Raw genomic sequence first — 23054 nt, 5'->3', positions numbered from 1 at the left:
AAACAACAAAAACACAAACTAAAAGGTAAAAAAAGAATGAATTCTATTAAATCAAAATGAGATATACTGTATCTAAATTTACCAGATGAATGAGAAACCATGGGAAAAGATTGGTAATGTTTACTATCTAAAATTTTTGTAGAATATATTTTAAAAGTCTGTAAACCAGTAATAAATAAGCAGTAAAACCATTATAAAATAGGCAAAGAATATCAATGGCAGTTCATGGTAGGGGAAATCAAAACAGCTCTTAGATATATGAAAAGATACTCAAACTAGAAATCTGAGAAATTAAAATTATAAAAATGAGCATCTTATGTACATTTAAAAGACTGATACAACTTAAACAAAAGAATAATACTAAATGTTGATGTGGAGGGAAATTGGACCTCTTTTGCATTACTGGTAAAGATTTAAGTACCCAGAGAGTATTCTGGTATATTTTACAGCCTGCTTGTGTGCTTCTGAAATTACTGGAGGTTTACAGAAAGATAAGCACAAATATTTTGTGTGTGCTCTTTGTGGCAATGGGAAGGTAGGTCATGCAACCTAATTGGATGAAAGAAATATGGTGACTGCATACCGTGGGGTGCTATGCAGCAGTGCTTCAGATGAAAATTCCAAGGATTGAGTGAAAACGGTAAGAAAAAATGTTAGACTTTTACACAATGCTACTTATTTAAATTAAAGACATATACATACCAAAAAGCACTATAGGTTTTGTAGGTGCATGCATGTACTTTTAAGACATGTATATTTCGAACATATTAGTATGAGGCATATGGGCAGAAGGAGGGCAGTGGAAGTGAAATCCAGGGATGACAGGAGGGAAAAAAAGTAAAGTGAGAGAAATGCCTTGTACAGACTGATGAAAATAAGGATCTGTGATTTGGAGGGCTGATTAACTTAACATTGTTCCTAAGGGTTGAGTAAAAACAAAATGTAACCAAATAATACCAATTTAGGAGTTTTATGGAGATTAGATAGTGAAGTTAATACAGAAAATAAAAATTCTATGACCTGAAATACTTTTATAAGACACAGTAGTTTGTGTAAGAGTGAACCTGAGTTAAAAATTTTGAAGAAAAAACATTAGAAAACAAACCCATGATTGTTTTTATATTCAACTTCCTTTGCTCGGAGTCTTTACAGTGAAAGTTCTGAAGAGACTCTTCTTTCTTTCCTTCCTTTTCTCTCTTCCCTCCCTCTCTTCCTCCCACTTGTTTATTTTCCTCCTTTTCTTCTTTCCAGCTAGTGAATTAGAGCATCGTTTTGGAACCAGTCACATTTATATTTAAATCTTGGCTATGCCACATATTAAAAGTGTTATTTATGACAAGTTAATTAATAGCTCTGGGGTTTATTTACATATAAAATGTGATTGGTGATACCTTCTCACACAATTTTTAAGTATTAATGAGAAATGTATTATGTCAAGTATAGTGTTTGGCACAAAGTGAACTTTCATGAAGGTAGCTATTATTTTCATTAATTGTAGTTCAAGAAGCCATTGTTAAGTGTCTACCTTGTATAAGGAATAATATGAGTCTCCAGGAATAAAAATAAAAGTAATTATGATCTCTTTCCTTGAGGAACTCCACACTAGTGAAGGAAACTGACAAGAGGTAAGTCAAATATCACAAATCATGAGGACAACTGTTAAAGGCAGATAAACAAATTTCTATGGAACTCAATGTAGAGGAAAGAGAATATCAGGGAAAGCTACATAGAAGAGGTGATAATTCGATAATCCTCTATGATAAGACCTCATCACTTCTATGTACTTTGATGTAAGGCTGGTTGTGCCCCAGACGAATGCTCACTGATGGTTCTCAGTGACAATCAGGTCTTTAGGGAGGGACCCAATACAAGGTTCACGGAGTTTGTTAGCTTTAGTGGATCAATCATGGTAATGAATAGAAGGATGTGGGGTGGCAAAATTCAAAGTTCCATAGATTCCTTTGGTAATCATTGGTGATGTTTATAACTGTGGCTTTCATTATAGTGATATCATTTACTTAGTTTTTGGTGGTTGGGCCTGAATAGGGCTTAGAATCCAGTAAGGTTTCTATTCCATTCTTGGTTATGCTAAGTGCCTGATAAGTCCAGGTATTTGAATTCCTGGTTCCCACCTTCAAGAGTATGATTGAAATCAATGAGTGCCATTTCTGCTTTTTGGCCTTTCAAGTGGCAATGAAGATTGAAATGTTTTTGTGAATTTAGTCTCTTGGGTTATTTGGGATGTAGTAATAAATTTGCCAATCTATATCAGAAAACTGGTAATTCTGGAAGTATCTTTTGAAATTTCAAATGTGTTCACTGCATATAAAAATATTGTTATAAAATTACTATAAGAAAAATTCAAAATAATTTGGGATTTCCTAAAACTTTAGTTCAGAAACGACCCTCATCTTTTAAACCTTTATTCCTTCTAAATTTAACAAATGCTTTTGTAACAGGCACTGTACCATGAAGTAGTGCCTATAAATCTGAAAAAGACTACTTAGAAATTATCAAAAATTTCACAAAATTCAAATAGAGATTTGGGAAATATATTGACATTTCAAGGATAAGCAGATTGAGCAGATACTCATAGGTAGGGAAATGTAGGAAGAGTCCAGGGCAAGAGAACAATGCTGTTTATCTGAAGCTCAAGGTACATGCTTTGAGAAATAAGACTGGATTGATCTGGCTATAGAAGACTTTGTGTGTGTGATAAGGAAGTCCAATTTAGAGTAAGAGTCAGAAGAAAATTGATATGATCACAGGCACACGAGTTCAAATCTCCATTATTTTTCTGGGTGAACTTTTTGATTTAAGTTCCCAACAACTCTTGTGGTCTATGATGCCCCAGTAACAAGGCAGGTTTGAAACAGACAGATTTTAGTTATGCTAAAGTCTAAAATCCTTCTTTTATGAGCAATGTGAACTTTTCTTTTTACCAATAGGGTAAGTTTATGCAACCTACTCTCCACTGGCAGCATATCACCCTAGTGTTGGCAATAGTTTAGTCACCTCAATTAAGAATTCTTATAAGTTGCCTTTTTAAAAATTTTTTATTTATGCTACTCATTGTAATTGATCATTATTTTTGTGCATTCTAATTCCAACATTAGAGTGTAAGCTCTTTGAAGGCAGAGGCAATACTTTGTTTATACTAGTAGCTTCTACAATATATAACACTGTGCTCATACTAGATGCTCGATAATCTTTATGAATGAATAAATTAATGGCATGGGGTGGTCTCTAGGTTAGCCATCAGCTTCCATGATATAATGTGCAAATCTTCCACAACAATTCATTTTGCTAACATTTAACATATGTTTACATTAGTATACTCAATCTACCGGTAACACTAAGTCACAGATAACAGTGTTGTCCCTTAATTTGGAAAAAATAAAAATAAAGCTTGTGGAGATTTAGTAAATTTCTTTTTTTTTTAATTTTTATTTTTATTTTATTTTTTATTTTTTTTTATTTATTTTTTATTTTTTATTTTTTTTGAGACGGAGTCTTGCTCTGTCACCCAGGCTGGAGTGCGGTGGCCGGATCTCTGCTCACTGCAAGCTCCGCCTCCTGGGTTTACGCCATTCTCCTGCCTCAGCCTCCCGAGTAGCTGGGACTACAGGCGCCCGCCACCTCGCCCGGCTAGTTTTTTGTATTGTTTTAGTAAATTTCTTAAGCTTTTATAACTAGGATTTAAAAAACATTCTGACATATAAATTTTTGTTCTTTACTGTGCTAATATACTATTACCTGAAACAGAGAAATAGCACTAAATTAGCATGCTAAAGGGGAAAAATGCTTTTCCTCTCATGAATAGGAAGAAAATTCTTGTTGATTTTTTTGTACTGAATTATTTCTGGCTCAATTCAATCCTAGGGTGCAGTCTTCATGACCTGTCTATTCTAATTGTTCCCAGATGGGTAGGTAGCGGTGTTCTCACCTTCTGAAGCAGTGAGCTGCTGTCAGGATCCACGTGTTACTGATCAGGCTGCCTCCACAGTGGTGGGCATTATTTACCCGTAGACTGACTTGCCACGGCCAGCTTCCCTCCTCAGCCTCAGTGCCTCCAATGATTCTCTGCTCAGACAATGTTATTAGGTCTGGACCGGCCCCACATTCTAATGAGAAAAGGGCATTAATGTGCTGGAAAGATCATGATTCCTTTACATTTGGAAGAAGCTGAAGAGTTTTTCCATAATTTATGACTTTTATGCCTTATACATTCTTCCTAAGGACATGCTGGACTTTCCAAAAAGCATGATCAATGTATTTTTACAATTCATTTGTGACTACTGTTGCTTATAGATGTCATTTTGGAGAACATTTCTGAATTTAGTTGGCATACAGGCTTCAAATTTTGGGCAGTTTCAGAGTTCCTTGGAATTCCCCATGAGTTGAGGTTAAGAGAGATCATTATTGAATGTGCCAGCTCAGGCCACAAGACTCTTGGGAAATTTCCTTTTTCTCAATAGTCTTGCTATGCTCAGTGTGGTTTGTGGACCTGCAGCATGGGCATCCCCTGGAAACTTATTAGAAGTGCTGATTCTCAGAACCACATCATGGGACAAATCTAAAGCTGTGTTTTGATGTGAGGTTCATGCACACACTGAAGTTGGAGGAAAACTTGTCTCATCCAAAAGACTCCTTAGTGACTGCAGTTCATTTTGTAGAATCCAGTCCAAGACTGATGCTGTATTATCAAACATGCCCTCAAAAAGGAGCTGCTATACCACAGAATATTCTTGAGGGTGACAGAGGGTTTCATTTAAATAAGGTTTATTTAAATGTTTTCAAAGAGCCCGTGACCACTCTACTGGCCAGAAGTGAAATGGGCTGGGGTAGGCTGATCACCCGATTCCTCTTAACTCCCATTCCCATTGATTTTCTTCTCTTTTGTGGTCTATTACTCAGAAATTAATGGTAAATTGCACAACTATTGCTGGGTTGGCTCTTAAGTAGTGCCCTGGTTTAATAGCACAACCACCTAAAGGCTTTTTTTTCCTAGCAAATTTCCTGGATAAAGGAGGACCAGGCTTTCATTAAGATATACATATGTTCCTTTGTGGCATTTCCCAAACAAATACCCTAGTAAATTGTTTATCACAGTTTCATTAACAATAAGCATGAATTAAATATGTAGTGAAGCTGAAAAACACGGATGGGACTAGCATCACTTTGTAAAATCACTTAAGTACCTAAGATAGGCCAGCTACCAGGTACATTGAACTCATTTTTAACTGCATTTTTTTGGTCAGAGAAGTAAGCTGCTGTTTTCTAGGGATTGCATTTCTGCTATCCTAGCCTGAGAATACATAGGATGATGTTGAAAAGTAGTGACTTTTCCTTCAGGTTACAGACCCAAAGCTGAGAAGACTTCTCATAATTCTTTTTTATTATACTTTGTGATTAACCTGAATTCACAACAAAGCAAGCTACTCTGGTGTTTAGAAGCTACATAAATGGTGTCATCAAACATAATTTGTAAGTCTGCAGAAATGCCACTTTAGAACCAGGGCAGTAAAAGCTTCTCAAAGCTGCCACGGAAATTTTCATGAGGCCAATTTTGAGTACAGAGTGGGTAGTCCTCCACTACAACTTCTTTCTTTTTCTAAAAGGAAAGGGGAAACCTAAAGTGCATTCCATGGGACACTTGGGATCAGCACTGTCTTGTTTCAACACCACCTGAGTGAACTAAGAACAAAGACATCAACTTGATAGACACTGCCTTGGCCAAAAGTACACAAAAGACTTGCACTTTTACTCTTTATGATTTGGCAAATTATAATTACAAAATAATTTAAAAACTTACCATTAATAAGCCAATTTGCTGCAGCCTGGTCAGTAAGTGCTAGAATTTAAAAATGAGAATAAGATAAATACAGTAAAGGCTGTATATCATTTCACCATAATTTCTTAAAGTACAGTACTCAGACAACAAGAAGCAGAATTACTTGTTGTAGGGGGAGTCCTCTAAAATACAGATTCCTAGGTTCCCTTTCAGACCTGCTGAAACAATCTCTAACTCATGGGCCCTACAAATCTCTTTATTTACAAACTTTTCCCAATTTGTTGTTATGCATACTAAAGTTTGTACTTTAATTTCTCATTAAATACTTAATAGGTATCTCTTCCTTCAAGATACTCAATTTATATGGGAAAACAGAAACATAAGCAAGTCATTGAGATGCAATGTGATAAATGCTATAAGGGAAGTTAATTTATCATGTACTTAAATATATGTATATTACTCTAATAATATCATTCTATAATAAGTGCTGCAGATTTAACTGTGAGCAAAATATAGAGGACTTGCCCTCATATAATTTACAGATATAAATTAAGCAATCATTCAAATAAATGTAAGTGCAAAGTAGAGAAAAGAGAAAAGAGAATAACTAATATAAATTATATGGAGGAGATAACATTTGAGCTAGAGGAAATAGCATCTGCACTGTATTTTGAAGATCTGAAAGGAATTTTTCAGGCACACAAGAGGACAAAAGAGATTTCAGATGGAAGGTATAGTGGGCACAAATGCTTGGAGGTGTAAGATGTTTGTGGAGCAATAAAGTAAGGAGAGCTAGAGCATGTGTTGTGTTTAGGGAAATAGAGGGTGAGCCTGGAAAGGAAAATATGTCAGTATCAGATAGTAAAGGTCTGTCTATTTCAATTTAAGAACGGCATACAAGACCGTTTTCTCTGCATGTCCAACACTCATATCAAATGCAATGTGACCCAATTTTATCCAAAATTTGCCATTTATTCTTTCCTTTTAGTAAAATGACACCACTTCCAAAATCTGAAATTGTCTCAAACTCCTCCTTTCTCATCATTTCCACATCTTATAATCTCCAGATTCTGTACCTCTGTCCTCTATGTTTTGAATTATTCTCTCCTCTTCATTCCTTTTGCTACTACTTTAGTTCATGCTTTCATCATTTGACATCAGTACAGTTACAACAATTTTCTAACTGAATTCCACCACTTTTGCTCCTTTTCAGTTTATGCACCTCTACCTTACCAGACTGATCCTTTCTAAAAAATGTTATGTTAGATCATATCCTTCCTTGATTGAAATTTTTAATTGAGAAACCTGTCATTTTTATTTCCTGCAAGATAAATTAAAACTTTTCAAGACAGGTTTCCATGCTCTGTCAAACCAATTTATCCAAAGTTATTTCCCACTAAAAGTTTCACAAGGTTTGGGTATCACATTTGTTTTGCAAGCTTCAGTGGAACCAAATCATACTTTTGGAGACAGAACATTTTAAAAAGCTGGCCATTCTTAATTTTTTGAACAAAACAGACTTAGTTTGAATCCTGACTGCCTCATATACTGACTGTGTCAGCCTGGGCAATTTATCTCTTGTAAGGGGGACAATAAAACTATCTATGGGATATGGCTGTTGTAAGGATTAATCAAGAAAAAATTCATATAAGGCTTAAAACCATGCCTAAAAATAGTAAGTTCTCATTAAATAAGTGTTTTGATGATGATGGTGTGAATGACGAACACTAATCAATCATTCCAGCAGGCCCCTTTCTTCATTGTTCTGTCAAAGCATCACGTTCGGTACAGACTATTTTCCTTTTTCACGCTTTCCTTCTCTGGCAATTTTCTTTCTCTCGTCTCAAAATATGTAAATCCTACCCATATTTCAAAGTCAAAGTCCATTCTCCTTCATGAAACTTTTGCTAGATATCCCAAGCATGTTGGTCTCTTTCTTCCTTAGATTCCTGCAGTGGTCACTGCCTGGGCCTCACACTGGGCCCTTGATCATATTCTATCTTGATTGTCAACACTCTTGTGTTGGAATATCTTTCCCTTCAACTAGATTATGGGCTCTGGAGGTGGAAACTGCTATTATGTTACCATTGTATCACCATATTGTCTAGTACAATGCTAAATAAATAAACACTCAGGAAGTGCATTCATGAGAATTCCTTAATGTGTGGAAGCAGAGGTATATTCAACTACCTAACAAACTACAGTGCATGAGCATCGGCCAGTCATAAAAGATGCAATCAGGCTATGGAGTTGGAGCAGTGTCTTAGAGTTCTTTGCTTTGCTAAGCATAACTCTTTAGCTGCAGGGGCAGTGGATTTGAAGCATCTCGGAAGACAACTTTGTGGGCCTGATGCAGTAATTGTTTACTAACAAATAGGAAAGCATTTCAATATTTAACAGTTAGTACATCTGTAACTGGTACCTACCAGTCTAGTGTGGGAATCATCAAAATCCTTTTAATCTTCAGCTCAGAGTGAAGAAATCATGACTTACTAAACTAGCAGAACGTGACCAACTTGGAGAAATGTCCTAAATTCTATGCATATATTATTTCTTTTATTTCAGTCATGCAAGAATTATTTATTGAATATGCGTTATATGATGGAGACCAGGTGGTAGCAGGGTAGTAGGATGAAGAAGTTTGACTGGTTCTTTTTTTTTAGGACAATTATAGTGTAGGATGAAGCCAAACAATACAAAAATTACACAAATAACTTTGTAATTTCAATTGTGATAAATGTTACAAAGAAAAATGAAGAAGCCTCTGAGGTGGATCATTAATTAAATAGTTCTCTGACCTTGAGCATCTATGTACCCCTCCTATGTCATATCCACAAATGACATCTGACAGTAACATCACTCATAAGGAATGTTGCAGGGATAATTAATGAGAATTTTTAGCAAATAAAATTTACTATATAAATGCCAAATGATTCTTTAAATCTTAGAATGTTTTATGTTAGAGAGCTATATGGTATATTTAGCTTTTTAATGTATTGTTTTCATAGTTTAGTTTCAAAGAAAGAAAAGTCAGCCTCTCAATTAAAATGTGAATTTGAATTGGTAAACTTGAGGGATATGTTGAAATAAAATTGTTTATGAAAAATTATACTTACATGTTATCTCAGTTGAAGAGTTTATTTCCAGATTTCCAGAGTTATTCAGCATTTGTTGTAAAACAGACTCAATTCTGCTTTTCATTGATGCTCCATTGTTATTTCTAGTGAATCGAAATTTCATGGCAACATCCGCTCTCACACCACTACCATCTTGACTGTAAATCATAAAGATATTTTAAAAAACAAATAACATGACACTTTTTCACCATCCTGTTTATATACTCTTCTTGATTAAACTTTTTAAAGAATTCATTTGTGGAATTTAACTTTAGATAGATCTCTGTAGCAGTGTTTGTATACATAATACCATATCACGATGCTATCTCACAAATTTGATTTCATTGCACAGAACATTGTACTCACTATAGGAGAGCTGATTTTGAAGTTATAATGCCAGAATTTTACAGTGTAACTTTGGATAAGTTATGTAAGTTTCTTGATCTTTCTATATCTAAGTCTCTTCACATGTAAAATGGGTTATGAAGATTGGATGAATCACTATATGTAAAACTTCAAAGAAGAGTCAATAATATATAGTAAGTGTACTATAAATATTAGCTATTCTTAGACTCCTCCAATGTTATTAAAAATAATCTCCTTAAACAAATTCATAAAGTGATGAGATTCTAAATTTGTGTGAGAGACTCAACTTAATTTCTTGGTACCTGGACCATTCATCTGGCTACAAAAGCAAATTTTAACTTTTGTCATATATTCAGATTTCATCAGTCATTTTAATTAATGATAAATATTCCTCACAATAAACCTTGGTGACTTGATTAAATATTCTGATTATCTAAAGCCTCGGTAATTTCTATTTTCTTCCATGAAAATTACCTCATAAACCAGTTTCTCTACCTAACATTAGCTATCTTCTTTTCTGAAAAAGTACATTAAAGATATTTGGCTTTGAGGCCCTCATATTCTCTCTTGGCTTCCTCCTCTCACCTCAATGACCAGCTGTAACTTAATATTCATTCCAGATGCTAATTTAATATTTATTTTAAAAAATGTTAGATAAACAACTTCTTGTGCTAGGCACTATTCTAAGCTTCAGAAATTAGCTGTGACCAAGATTCACTGTTGTCATATGGGTCTTGCAGTTTAGATGTAGAAACAGGCACTGAACAAATAATTACCACTGCCATGTCTAGCAACATGGAAGCCTAAATAATTTTAGAAAACACTTTCTGTATGACACAAATAGAAACGATAGATAACATATAATAAATTCCATTTCAAGTGCAAAACTGGGCTCATAGAAAAGGAAGGAAAATCCTGGAAGACCAAAAATAAAGAAGAATATGAATAGTATGTGGTAAGACTAGAATATTCCACAGGCTTATGTTTAGCATTTACATAGAGGCTGGAGATGGGACCTTGGGCTAGTGCAAAATAGGAAGTTGAACTTGAGGTTTTAGAATAAGGCCAGGAGTCTTGAACTAAACCCCCGATAACAGCATGAACTAGAATGAAAAAAAATATGCTCATCATCTCATAAAAATATAAATGTATCTGTTTCCAAGATCCAGCTTTAAATTAAGAAAAAAAAAAATATCACCTGAAAATTCGTAATCATGGGCCTGGCTGCATGATGTCCGAATCTTCCTTAATACTACCTGAATACTCCCAAAACCTTTAAACTGAGAAATTAACAACAACAAAATCCATGTGCTGCTGATTCCTCTAGAATGTCTGACAGATGTAACTGCTCTGGAGGTAGATGTGTTAAGTCTAGGTTGTACAGGGTCCCAAGTGAGATTAAATTTAAGCATACAATTTCAGTGGTAAACAACACATCATGAGGAGTGTATTAGTATTCTCCCACGGAGCTATAAAGAACTGCCCAAGACTGGGTAATTTATAAAGAAAATAGGTTGCCATGGCATGGGAAGACCTAAGGAAATTTACAATCATTGCAGAAGGAGAAGCAAACCCATCTTTCTTACATGGTGACAGGAAAGAGAAGAACAGAGCAAAGGGGAGACAAGTCCCTACAATCTAATCACCTCCCACAAGGTCCCTCCCACGACATGTGGGTATTATGGGAACCAGAGTTCAAGATGAGATTTTAGTGGGGGCACAGCCAAACCATAGCAAGGTGGAATCAAAATAACAAAAAGATTATCCTCAAAAACTTCACATAATAGAATCAACAGACAAGTGATTATATTTGAAGTGACAAATGACATAAAGAGAGAATCATAAAAATGAGATTAAGTAGAAAACATTATTTTTAAAAAGTCACCTAGTATCTGATAACACAGTAGAGTGACTATGGTCAATAATAATTTAATTATACATTTAAAAATAACTAAAAGAATATATTTGGATTGTTTGTAACACAAAGAATAAATGCTTGAGGGGATGGATACCCCATTTTACACAATGTGATTATTATGCATTGTTTGCTTATATCAAAACATCTCATGTACCACATAAATACATACAACTACTAGGTACCCACAAAAATTAAAATAAGAAATGTTTTTAAAAGACTAGGCAGATTCTCCAAAGAAACAAATAGAACTTTCAGATAGGAGATCATACTCATTGAAATTGAAAATGCAATAAATGGGTTACACAGAATACAAGTCAAAGTTGAAGAGAAATTTGTTATCTAAAAGAGGTCAAGAAATTACACAGAATCTAACATAGATAAAAGATAAAATAGAGGTTGAGAGACATGATAAAGTTCCATGTAAAGCAATGCTAAAAAAGAGCCCAGAGAAAAATAAAGAAGCAGTCAAACTGGAAGAGATCATGAGAATTATCCACGTGATGGTACCGAGTAGATGGCTGCATATATTCATGTCTAGAGACAAAAGAGGACTGGCCTAGAGATATAATTTTGAGAGCACTCAGCATATGGGTGGCAGTGAAGGTCAATGAAAGGAGAGAGTGTGATCTGAGAAGATGAGAGGCCTAGAGCACAGCCTGACGTTCAGCAACATATGAGGAATATACAAAGAAGTAAGACCTCGAAAAGGAAACCAAGAAGGAATAGCTAGGGAGATAAGGGGAAAATCAGGGTGTACAAGGCCATACAAACCAAGGGATAGTCCTATTTCAAGGCGTGACAGGCCAACAGGACGAAATACTGTTGAGAGGTCCAAGAATAGGACTAACGTGGTTTCTTTGGATTTTGTTATTTGGATGTCATTGTTGAATTGGCAAGAGCAGTTTATATTTTGTGATGGTATTGAAGCCATGTTGCAGAAGATTGAGTGATAAGTGGGAAGTGACCGGAAAGAGAGAAAATGCAGAAGGCTCATGTAGTCCTACAGGTTTTCAGGGCTTACTTACTTTTGAGCATTAGTGGCTGATACAGATACTCACAAGAAAGTACTAAGTGAATGTGCACTGAATTGACTGAGAGGTGTTTTGGAAAATTTCCTTCTCATGGACTCGTTTTACCCCTTTAATTCCTCATCAAAACTTACCTGACCAGATATGTGTGCTCCAGATACTTACTAGGTGACTCTCCAGAGAGTAAGAATTAATTTTCTTGTGATGCTAGTATTTGAGAAAGAATTGATATAACTCCTCTTCTGTCAAAGAACTATTGCATATTATTTAAAGGCTAGAGCAATGTGGTCATTTGAGACATTTACAGGAGAGTCAGCAAAGGTGACTATTTCAGTTGGAAAGGCCGGTTTTATCACATCATATTTAACTAAGGCAGGAATGGCAAATAACTAGCATGCATGCTGCTACTCCTCCTATTATTAATTCATGATAAACACGCCTTGGATTTGACCATAATACCCTTTCATTATAGCACGTCAGGCAGATAAAACCAAAAAGCCACTTTTGATGACGGTCATAGTGTCTTGATCTTGGATGGATACACCCAAACCACAGCATTGTACAACTCCAGGAAGGACTATTGACACAGGCTCCACTGTGAGTGATATCCACTGGAGTTTTACAATAGGATGACTTTGTTACTGTACCTTCACCCCAACTCACTCTCCACCCCTTCTTCCTCTTCCCAATAAGAACAGAGGTAATACGGTTACTTACATTAGTAGCTAAATAGATCATATGTTTGGCGTTTTTGGCATTTTTTTTAAGATGACTAAAATACTATTTTCATAATATTGCAACAACTTATCTGAACATGTCATTTACTATTCATTCTGTGACAAAAAGTCAAATATGCCACATTGTATCTATAGTTAAATATTTTTTTCTACAGTTCCACTCACCTCAGTTTGACAACATGAGCTCTCATGAACTGATTTCTTAAATTTGATTCTTTGAATGTTCTAGTAATCTGTAGAAAGAAAGAGGGAGGAAACTCTCTGTAATTACAGTTCTTCTCCTTCCTCTCAACCTTGCAACATGAGACATGTTAATGAGGAGTAGAAAACTGAATTTTCACTTTAGTTCAACCCAGTTCCATTGCAAAACACATGGGATTGATTTGGACAGGTTCTGTAACCTTTTGATGCAGTACCTATTCCTTTATCTGTTACACAGAGATGATGCTGGACAGGATGGGGTTTTGCTAGAAATCATTCTAAACACATCAGGTGTTTTACTCAATGAGAGGTTATGTTATATGACTTGGTGACTGTTCTAAGGGCTTGGGGCAGGAGTCATGCCAGCATGAGGGAAGTCCACTGACACAACTCAAAATGTGTGATCCCAACAATTGCTTTTAATGGATGAAACCTGATTAAACCAGACTAAAATGAGTAGCAATGGAAAACTTGAAGAGAAAGGGAGAAGGAAGCAAAGGGCAGTCTTTTTTTTTTTTTTTTGTCGTTTCTGATTCATACCTAAGCATCAGGGACTATTTTTTTTTAGCATTAGTTGGTAATATCTTTTTTATTTTTTAGAAATTGAGTCTCATATGTTACCCAGGCTGGCCTCTTAACTGTTGTGTTTAAGAATCCTCCAGCCTCACAGGAAAGGTAGTGGGGAAGAGGGGAAAAGTGGTGATGGTTAATGGGTAGAAAAATATAGTTAGATGAAATGAATAAGATCTCACATTTAATAGCGCAACAGGGTGCCTATTCCAAGAGTGGAGTTGGAATGTTCCTAACACAAAGAAAGATAAATGCTTGAGGTGATGGATATCCCAATTACTCTGATGTGATTATTAAACATTATGTGCCTGTATCAGAACATGACTTGTACTCCATGGGTACGTACACCTATTATGTACCCATAATAATTAAAAATAAAATAACATAAAAAAGGGTACTCCAACCTCAGTCTCCTGCATATCTGGGACTACAGGTGTGTACCACTGTGCCTGGCACAGTTAATAATTTATTGGCCAGGCATGGTGGCTCACGCCTGTAATCCCAACACTTTGGGAGGCCAAGGCGGGTGGACCATGAGGTCAGGAGATTGAGACCATCCTGGCTAACACAGTGAAACTCCCTATCTACTAAAAATACAAAAAATTAGCTGGGCGTAGTGGCAGGCACCTGTTGTCCCAGCTATTTGGGAGACCAAGGCAGGAGAATCACTTGAACCTAGGAAGCAGAGGTTGCAGTGAGCCGAGATCACGCCACTGTACTCCAGCCTGGGCGACAGAAAGAGACTCTGTCTCAATAATAAAAATAGTAATAATAATAATTAATTTCTTAACCGAATCATAACTATCTCTTTGAATCACTACTCGGTCCCAGCAAGGATGTTTCTCCTGAGGCATAACACTCAGATTCACGATCAACTGGAAGTGCTGTGCCTGATACAGTTCTCCTGAGATGCAGGGTCAGATGTATTGTGGTTTCATTAAGAAGAATGGATTATGCTGGCTTATACTGTGAGGTGGCACCTAGGTAGATGTGGATATGAAAAGGTGAAGATAAGAAAATTAACTAGCATGGTGGGTATTACATTAAGCCAGGATTTGAAGCCGATTCTTCTCAAAATGGTAAAATTTATGCAATGTCGATTACACCACAATATATCTTACTTTTTCAATATTCACTCCTATAGGATGATTGATGTCAGACCAACATGATTTTTAACCAAATGATAACTTTCTGTTTTTTTTTTTTTCCAGAGAACATTTGAACAATTTTGAGAACAATGAGACTGTTGGTTTTATCAAAGTACTTTATGTTTCTTTTTTAAAAATTCAAGAAATACTAGTAAGTATTAAGAAGAAAGCAAAAAGTCAGGCCAGGCACGGTTGCTCACATCTGTAATCCCAGCACTTTGGGAGGCTGAGGTGAGTGGATCACTTGAGGTCAGGAGTTCAAGACCAGCCTGGCCAACATGGTGAAACCCTGTCTCTCCTAAAAATACAAAAAAAGTATTAGCCAGGTGTGGTGGCAGGCACCTATAATCCCAACTGCTCAGGAGGCTGAGGCAGGAGAATCACTTGAACCTGCAGGGCAGAGGTCTCAGTGAGTCAAGATCGTGCCAGTACACTCCAGCCTGGACAACAGAGCAAGATTCTGTTTAAAAACAAGAAAAAAAAGAAGGCAAAAAGTCATTCTATTTTTTTTTTTTTTTTTTTTTTTTTTTTGAGACGGAGTCTCGCTCTGTCGCCCAGGCTGGAGTGCAGTAGCAGGATCTCAGCTCACTGCAAGCTCCGCCTCCTGGGTTCACGCCATTCTCCTGCCTCAGCCTCCCGAGTAACTGGGACTACAGGCGCCCGCCACCTTGCCCGGCTAGTTTTTTGTATTTTTTTTAGTAGAGACGGGGTTTCACCGGTTTAGCCAGGATGGTCTCGATCTCCTGACCTCGTGATCCGCCCGTCTCAGCCTCCCAAAGTGCTGGGATTACAGGCTTGAGCCACCGCGCCCGGCCCAAAAAGTCATTCTAAATTCTAAAATCTAAAATTAACCATTGCTGTAATTGGATAAAGTAACTTCCAATAATCTACTTAGAATCATGAGCTTTAATATGTTTATTAATATGGAATGTTAAAGGAGCTATTTTAATAAAAATATTGAACTTTAATTTTACTTGACTTTAATTGAAGTAGAAGAAACTGTCGTAAAGTTGAAGGAATTGTTAAAATTTGGATAAGTGGTTCTTGTAATTATATTTTAATTCATGATTTGGCATTAAACTGGCACAGGCTAGACTGGACCAAAATGTTAAAGATCCATTTTAACATTTCTGTTATGTGGAAAACATTAAGAGCCAATTTAGTAAGGACTAAGATAATAAGCAACATAAAGAAAGCAAGTTGATTAATTGGTTGATATGCAAATACAAATATAAAAGAAGAGGCCTATGAATAAGATTCCATATTTCACAGAGTGGGTGAAAATGTTACTACTGACACTCATTAGAACTTAAAAAATGCCAGGTGACTGAGTTAGGAATAGATACAAACTGCTGGGGCTGGGGGTGGGGGAAGGAAGTCCCAGGGATGCTAAGGCTCCTACAGAGGGAGTTAGCCCCCTATCAAAAGCTGACGCCCCAGGGAAGCGCAGCAGCAGGGGCTCAGTACCAGCCGTGGTGGGGTGACAGCCCCAGAAGAGAAGGAGGGTTTATGTAGTAAAGGGGTGCACTTGGAGAGGCAGAGCCCCAGGTCTGCATGGTCAGGATCTGCCTCCAAGGGGGGCTGTGCAGTGTCAGTGTGTATGTGCACTTGTCTTTAAATCTTGTCTTCATTTGTCTTTAAATCCCAGTCAATCAATCTTATTTTTCAATTCCTTTCGCCACAGTGCTTACATTTTTAGCATTCAGCCTTAAATAACCTAAATCCCAAAGTTTCACCATTTTGTAGTACTTTACAACTTATAGATGACTGCACACACACTCATTTCATTATTTACAGCTCAGTAGATCTCACTGGACCCATGTGGCAGGGGAGGAAAATGTCTGTGAGCCTTCTAGTGACTTGCCTGGAAGTGGAGGAAATCAAACCAGGCCTTTGACTACCTGCCCAGGGCCATTTCTGCTGCCCCAGAGCAAACTTTTGTACACAGACTGAGAGCTTTGGAAATGTACCGAAGCGGGCGCTGGTGCTGTCCTGTCATTGACTTACTTCCTTGCTACTGTATGTGTCTGGGAGGGTGCACTGGTTTTAATGGAGATCTACTGCAGCCATTCCGTTCCCTCTGCACATTCACTTAGGTGACGGGTCCAGAGTCACGGATTCAAGAGAAGTGGCGTCAATAAACCTGCATTACTTAAACCAACAAGTGGTTCAGAAAATACACTCCCAAACAACTGGGTATCCAGATCTCTAGGCATAATAAATCTCACCCATCTCCCAATTCCGGACTGCACTTGTGTGTAAAGGCAGGCAATGGCTGAGAGAGAGATTTGCAGATAGATGGTAGAACAAAAAGTATCAAAAGATCTCAACTCCCTGGAGCCACTGGTGCTTTGCTGTCCTCCACTGAGGGAGGTGCACCTCCTAGCCTCGCTTGGATGGTAAAACTGAAGCAGTGGGGCTGGGGAGCATGGCTGAGGAGCAGTTCGTTAGGGATTGTTCATCTTGTATCTTTATTGCTGGCTCCAGCTTAGATCTACCTCTGAGGTAGTCTAGGCATCCATTCCTTTCCCCATTGAATCACTCTGCTAAGATGTCCACAGTGAACTTTTGTCTCCCTGAACAACCTGTTTTCATTTCGGTTTTCTCTTCCAGCCAATGGCACCATTATCTACCCAAGTTAGACATTTCTGTGTCAGTGCTAACCTGCCACTTCTCATCCTGTCTTCTAATCCATTGCCAAGTTCTGTGGATCTTACCTTAAGCCCATCCTTTCCTCTCTATTCCCTGGCAGCACTCCTGGCACCTGGTGTGTCTCTGGTTTGGACCTTGTAGGGGCTGCACTACTGCACTACCACCCACCTTGGGACTGAGGTTACACAAAGGGGGTGGGGCAACTCACACCCAGTGGTGAAGGATGGTTGCTAAGGGCCCACTTCTACCCCCTGCCTCTGGCTCCCTTCAGTCTTCTGTGCCAACAGTCCTGTAGTTTGACTCTGCCTCTCCCCAGTGCTGCTTCCTTCTCTTCCTGAAGGTATTGGTTGAGAGCACTCCAGAGACACTCTCTGCATGCAGGTCTTAGAGTCTGCTTCCCTAGGAACCTAAGCTGTGATATTTGGTGCCTGGATAGCCCTAGGAAGCAAACTCTAAAACGTAGTTAGAGTTGGAAACCCTCCTGCCGGTTTCCATAGAGGACCCTGTCATTGGTGGGAGATGAGTGCTGAAAGCTTTGAGCCGAGCTCCGAGGAACAAAGGGACCAGGCTGCACCGGCAGGCTTGTTAAAACACAGATTTCTAGGCCCCAGTGTCAGAATTTCTGATTTGGTAGGTCTTGGTGAGCCCAAGAATTTGCATTTCTAACAAGTTTCTAGGTGATACTAGAGAGACCATATTTCGAAAACCACTGAGCTAATCTCCAGTGAGAACCATCACAGCTGGAGGACTGAATTATAAGCTTATTTAACACATTTTTTTTTTCTCTAGAAGCAAGCATCATTGAAAACCAAGTTATGAGAAGACTGCAGGGTGAGCATAGAATAAAGCATGGGGAGTTAGATACATCATTTAAATGTTTAATGAGATTGGAATGAACAGTTGAATCAGAATGATTTGGGAAGATAATCTAGGGCAGGAACCAGATGTAGGGTTAACATTGGGGGAAATAAGTTCATTATGTCAGAAGTGGGAGACTTCTGTTCCTTCAATAAACATTTATTAAGCATCAACCCCACCAAATGTTGTGGATATACAAAAATCAAATGGATGTGAAGCTGTCATCATGGAACTTAGTCTAACATGGCAGATTAAACAAGTCTACACATATTTTTAACATAAAATACATAGAGGTATATGGCATGAGATCCACACAGATATATTTTGTGGTGAGGTGATGTGGAAGGAAGACTAATTATATCCAACCATGGAGATCAGAGGTAATTTCTTATAAAAGATGGCTTTTCAGGTTGGCTTTAAGAATAAGTAGGGCACACGATGACTGAAATATGAGCCAAAGCATAGACATGAGAAGTTGCTTAGCTAACGAGTTTGGAATTTATTTTGTAGGCAAGAAGTCTTGAGCTGGAGGTAACATGAAGGAAACAGGCTGTGAGAGATTTGTGTTCAGAAATTAGATTTAAATTAGATTAGAGGGAAAAGAGCCTGTGCACAGTGAGAACAGTTAGAAGCTCATTGCAGTGGTTCAGAAAAGCACCAAGGGATTAAAAGCCTGGATTAAGGAATATTTCAGAAAATGTAGAAATGCTGATAAAAATTTATCTTGAACTCACCAAAGCAACCCTGCCAGGTGACTCAGTTACATGCTAAAATTGTAGAACTATTGAATTACTTTATAGTCTTAGGACATATTTTTGAAAAGGTAAGGGTAAGTGAGTGACATTGAGCCTGGTCAAAGCTAAAGGGCAGCCCCTGGTTTGTGGTGATACGTGAATGTTAAGGGTTCACTGGTGAGGTTTCCTGGCAGGCAGCCAGAGGCCCTCTTCAAGTCAGAGCTCAAGTTTGCTTTCCATATTTCTGTTCAAACTTCCATGTGTATCATTGAACCAAAGTGTAATGCTGTCCAAACTATGTTATTACTGATATGGTAAACCTGTCTTTTAACACCTCCTGCCTTGTGTCTTTAGTTGAATAAGGAAGATGGAAGGGGGCAAAACGAAAACAATTTAAAAAGACAATGTCGATGCTTAATTAAACAAATAAAAAACTTTCAGTATTTGAATTCATAAACAAATAAAATGCATATTTAATCATGGCCTTTCTAACACTTTTTACTCATGACAAATATGTGAATAAGAACCAGTATATGAGTAAACTAACTTGATAAAAGCAGAGAGAAACACATGTTTCGCCATACAAGGAAGGGAAATATGTAGAGCACCTAGCAACTGAAAATATATTACAAAACATTAGGTATATTACCATATTCATTTTATAATGGAATAAAGAGCAGAGACAAACATTAATTTACCAGAGATTCAATTCTTCCACTCAAAGTCCTGTATTCCTGTGTAGCTGGTGAATTTAACTGACTATTATATTCAACGTTTAGGAGTTGAAAACTGCTCCTGTAAAAGTAAGATTTTTGATCTGGAAAAGAAATAAAAGGGAGGGTCAGTCTTTACTAGGTAGTTAAACTTTTAATTTATTCAGGATTATGGGATGTTATATTATAGAATTTCAAAAATTTGCTTTCCTTGAAAGAAAAAGTTCTATGCTTAATATGAGTGTAATTATGATAAAATTATTATCTTTTCCATTTTTAAAAAGATTGGCAAAGCCAGAGTGGTGTAGATGTTTTAAAATCAGAGTGGAATTATTATTTGAGAAATTAAAAATAGTCAGAAATACTATAATTTTTGTTCTTGCTACATTTTAAGGGAGATTTGTGGTGTATTTATTCAGGAAATATTAATGAGTGTTTGTAATATACTATTATTCATGTATCATTAGGAAAGAACCCAAAGTAATTGTGAAATTTTAAAAAATTATTTTCAAATAATGTTCTTTATAGAGGAGTTAGTGATTCTCCATTAGTTTTTCTGGAGTAAGCTAGAAGATAAGTCATCTGACAAGATATCTAATCTAGTAATCCAATGTAAATTATTTTCATCAAAAGGCACCTTGCAAAATAAAAAGCTTGACAGACCAATAACAAGTAATAAGATTGAATCAGTAATAAAATGTCTCCTAATAAATAAATGTCCAGGACTGATGGCTTTATTGCTATTCTACCAAACCTTCAAAGAAGAACTGACACCAATTCTCCTCAAACTACTCAAAAACATCAAACAGGAGGGAGTTCTCCCCAAGTCATTCTATGAAGCCAGTATTACTCTGATAGAAAACCAGGCAAGGACACAATTAAAAAAAAAAAAAATACTACAGGCCGGGTGCAGTGGCTCATGCCTGTAATCCCAGCACTTTGGAAGGCCAAGGTGGGTGGATCACGAGGTCAGGAGTTGGAGACCAGCCTGACCAACATAGTGAAACCCTGTCTCTACTAAATATACAAAAATTAACCAGGTGTGGTGGTGGGCATCTCTAATCCCAGCTACTTGGGAGGCTGAGGCAGGAAAATTGCTTGAACTCGGGAGGTGGAGGTTAAAGTGAGCCAAGATCAAGCCACTTTGCTCCAGCCTGGGTGACAGAGCAAGACTCCGTCTCAAAAAAAAAAAAAAAAAAAAAAAAAAAATACAGGCCAATATTACTGATAAACACAGAGGCAAAAATCCTCAACAAAATACTATCAAACTGAATCCAACATCATATCAAAATGATAATATACCACAATCAACTAGGATTTATCCCAGAGATGCAAGAATGGTTCAACGTATGCAAATCAATAAACTTAATACATCACATAAACAGAATGAAGACAAAAAACATATGATCATCTCAATAGACGTTCAATAGATTCAATATCCCGTCATAACAAAAACTCTCAACAAACTAGGCTTAGAAGAGGAATACCTCAACAACATGAAGGCTGACCAACCCACAGCTAACATTTTACCAAATAGGGAAAAGCTGAAAGCCTTTCCTCTAAGAACTGGAACAAGACAAGTATGTCCACTTTCATCACTCCTTTCAACATAGTACTGGAAGTCCTAACCAGAGCAATCAGGTGAGAGAAAGAAATAAAAAGGCATTAAAATTGGAAAAGAAGTTACACATTCAAATTGTTCTTTTTGCAGATTATATAATTTTATACCCCAAAAACCTAAAGACTCCACCAAAAACTCTTAGATCTGATATATAATTTCAATAAAGTTGCAGGATATAACTCAATATATAAAAATCTGTAGCATTTCTATACACCAACAATGAAATAGCTGAGAAACAAATCAAGAAGGTAATTCCATCTTCTACAAGGAAAACTACAAAACACTGATGAAAGAAATGGAAGAGGACACAAACAAATGGAAAGACATTTCTTGCTCATGGATTGAAAGAACTGATACCATTTAAATGACTATACTCTTCAAAGCAATCTATAGATTCAATGCAATCCCTATCAAAATACCAACATCACTTTTCACAGAAATAGAAAAAGCCATCCTAAAATTTGTATGAAACAAAAAAGAGCCCAAATAGTCGAATCAAAACTGAATAGAAAGAACAAATCTGGAGACATCACACTACCTGACATCAAACTATACTCCAAGGCTATAGTAACCAAAACAGCATGGTATTGGTATAAAAACAGACACATAGACCAATGAAATAGAATAGAAAGCCCAGAAAGAAATTCACATACAGCCAACTGAATTTCAACAAAAGTGTTAAGAACAAACAATGGGGAAAGCAGACTCTTTTCAATGAATAGTACTAGGAAAACTGGATATCCATTTGCAGAAGTATGAAACTGGACCCTTATCTCTCACTATATACACAAATCAACATCAGATGGATCAAAAACTTAAATGTAAGACCTACAACTATGAGAGCTATTAAAAGAAAACCTAGAGGAAACATTTCATGTCTTTAGTCTAGGGAAATAATTTATGACTATGACCTGAAAAGTACAGACAACAAAACCAAAAATAGACAAATGGGAATTAATTAAACTAAAAAGCTTCTGCACAGCAAAGAAACAACCAACAGAATGGAAAGACAACCTGTTGAATGGGAAAAAAAAATTTGCCAACTGTTCATCTGACAAGAGACTAATATCCAGAATATACAAGGACCCAAACAACACAACACTAAAAAAAAATAAAAATAAAAATTTCATTAAGGAGTGGGCAAAGAACATGAGCGAACATTTCTCAAAATAAGACATACAAATCATCAGCAGGTACATGAAAAAATACTCAACATTGCTAATCATCAGAGAAACACAAATCAAAACCACAATGAGATATCATCTCACCTCAGTTAAGATTACTATTACCAAAATACAAAAATAACAGATACTGGTTAGAATGCAGAGAGAAGAGAATTCTTACACACTGTTGGTGGAAATGTAAATTAGTGCAGCTATTGTGGAAAACGGTATTGAGATTTCTCATAAAACTAAAACAGAACTACCATATGATCCAGCAATCCTACTACTGGATATTTATCCAAAGGAAAAGAAATCACCATGTCAAAGAAATATTTGTACTTGGGTGTTTATCTCAGCACTATTCACAACAGCCAAGATGTGGAATCAACCTATGTGTCCATCAAGAAATGAATGGATAAAGAAAATATTTTTTAT

At 36.8% G+C, this 23054-nt stretch overlaps 1 protein-coding gene across 1 annotated transcript in view; it reads right to left on the bottom strand.

Annotated features, from left to right (window-relative positions):
- The window catches only part of TMPRSS11D (transmembrane serine protease 11D), a 62918-nt gene that overhangs the window by 8619 nt on the left and 31245 nt on the right, over positions 1-23054 (bottom strand). The window contains exons 3-7 of the mRNA XM_007998573.3: positions 19821-19939; positions 13125-13192; positions 8911-9068; positions 5816-5854; positions 3947-4124 (exon numbers count right to left, since the gene is read on the bottom strand). Coding sequence (XP_007996764.1) covers positions 3947-4124; positions 5816-5854; positions 8911-9068; positions 13125-13192; positions 19821-19939 — 562 coding nt within the window. The remainder of the gene's footprint in view (positions 1-3946; positions 4125-5815; positions 5855-8910; positions 9069-13124; positions 13193-19820; positions 19940-23054) is intronic.

The sequence above is a fragment of the Chlorocebus sabaeus genome, chromosome 7 (genome assembly GCF_047675955.1).
Source record: "Chlorocebus sabaeus isolate Y175 chromosome 7, mChlSab1.0.hap1, whole genome shotgun sequence".
Lineage (NCBI taxonomy): Eukaryota > Metazoa > Chordata > Mammalia > Primates > Cercopithecidae > Chlorocebus > Chlorocebus sabaeus.
Note: the sequence above shows the minus strand (reverse complement) of the source record. Positions and strands in the feature narration are given on the sequence as shown.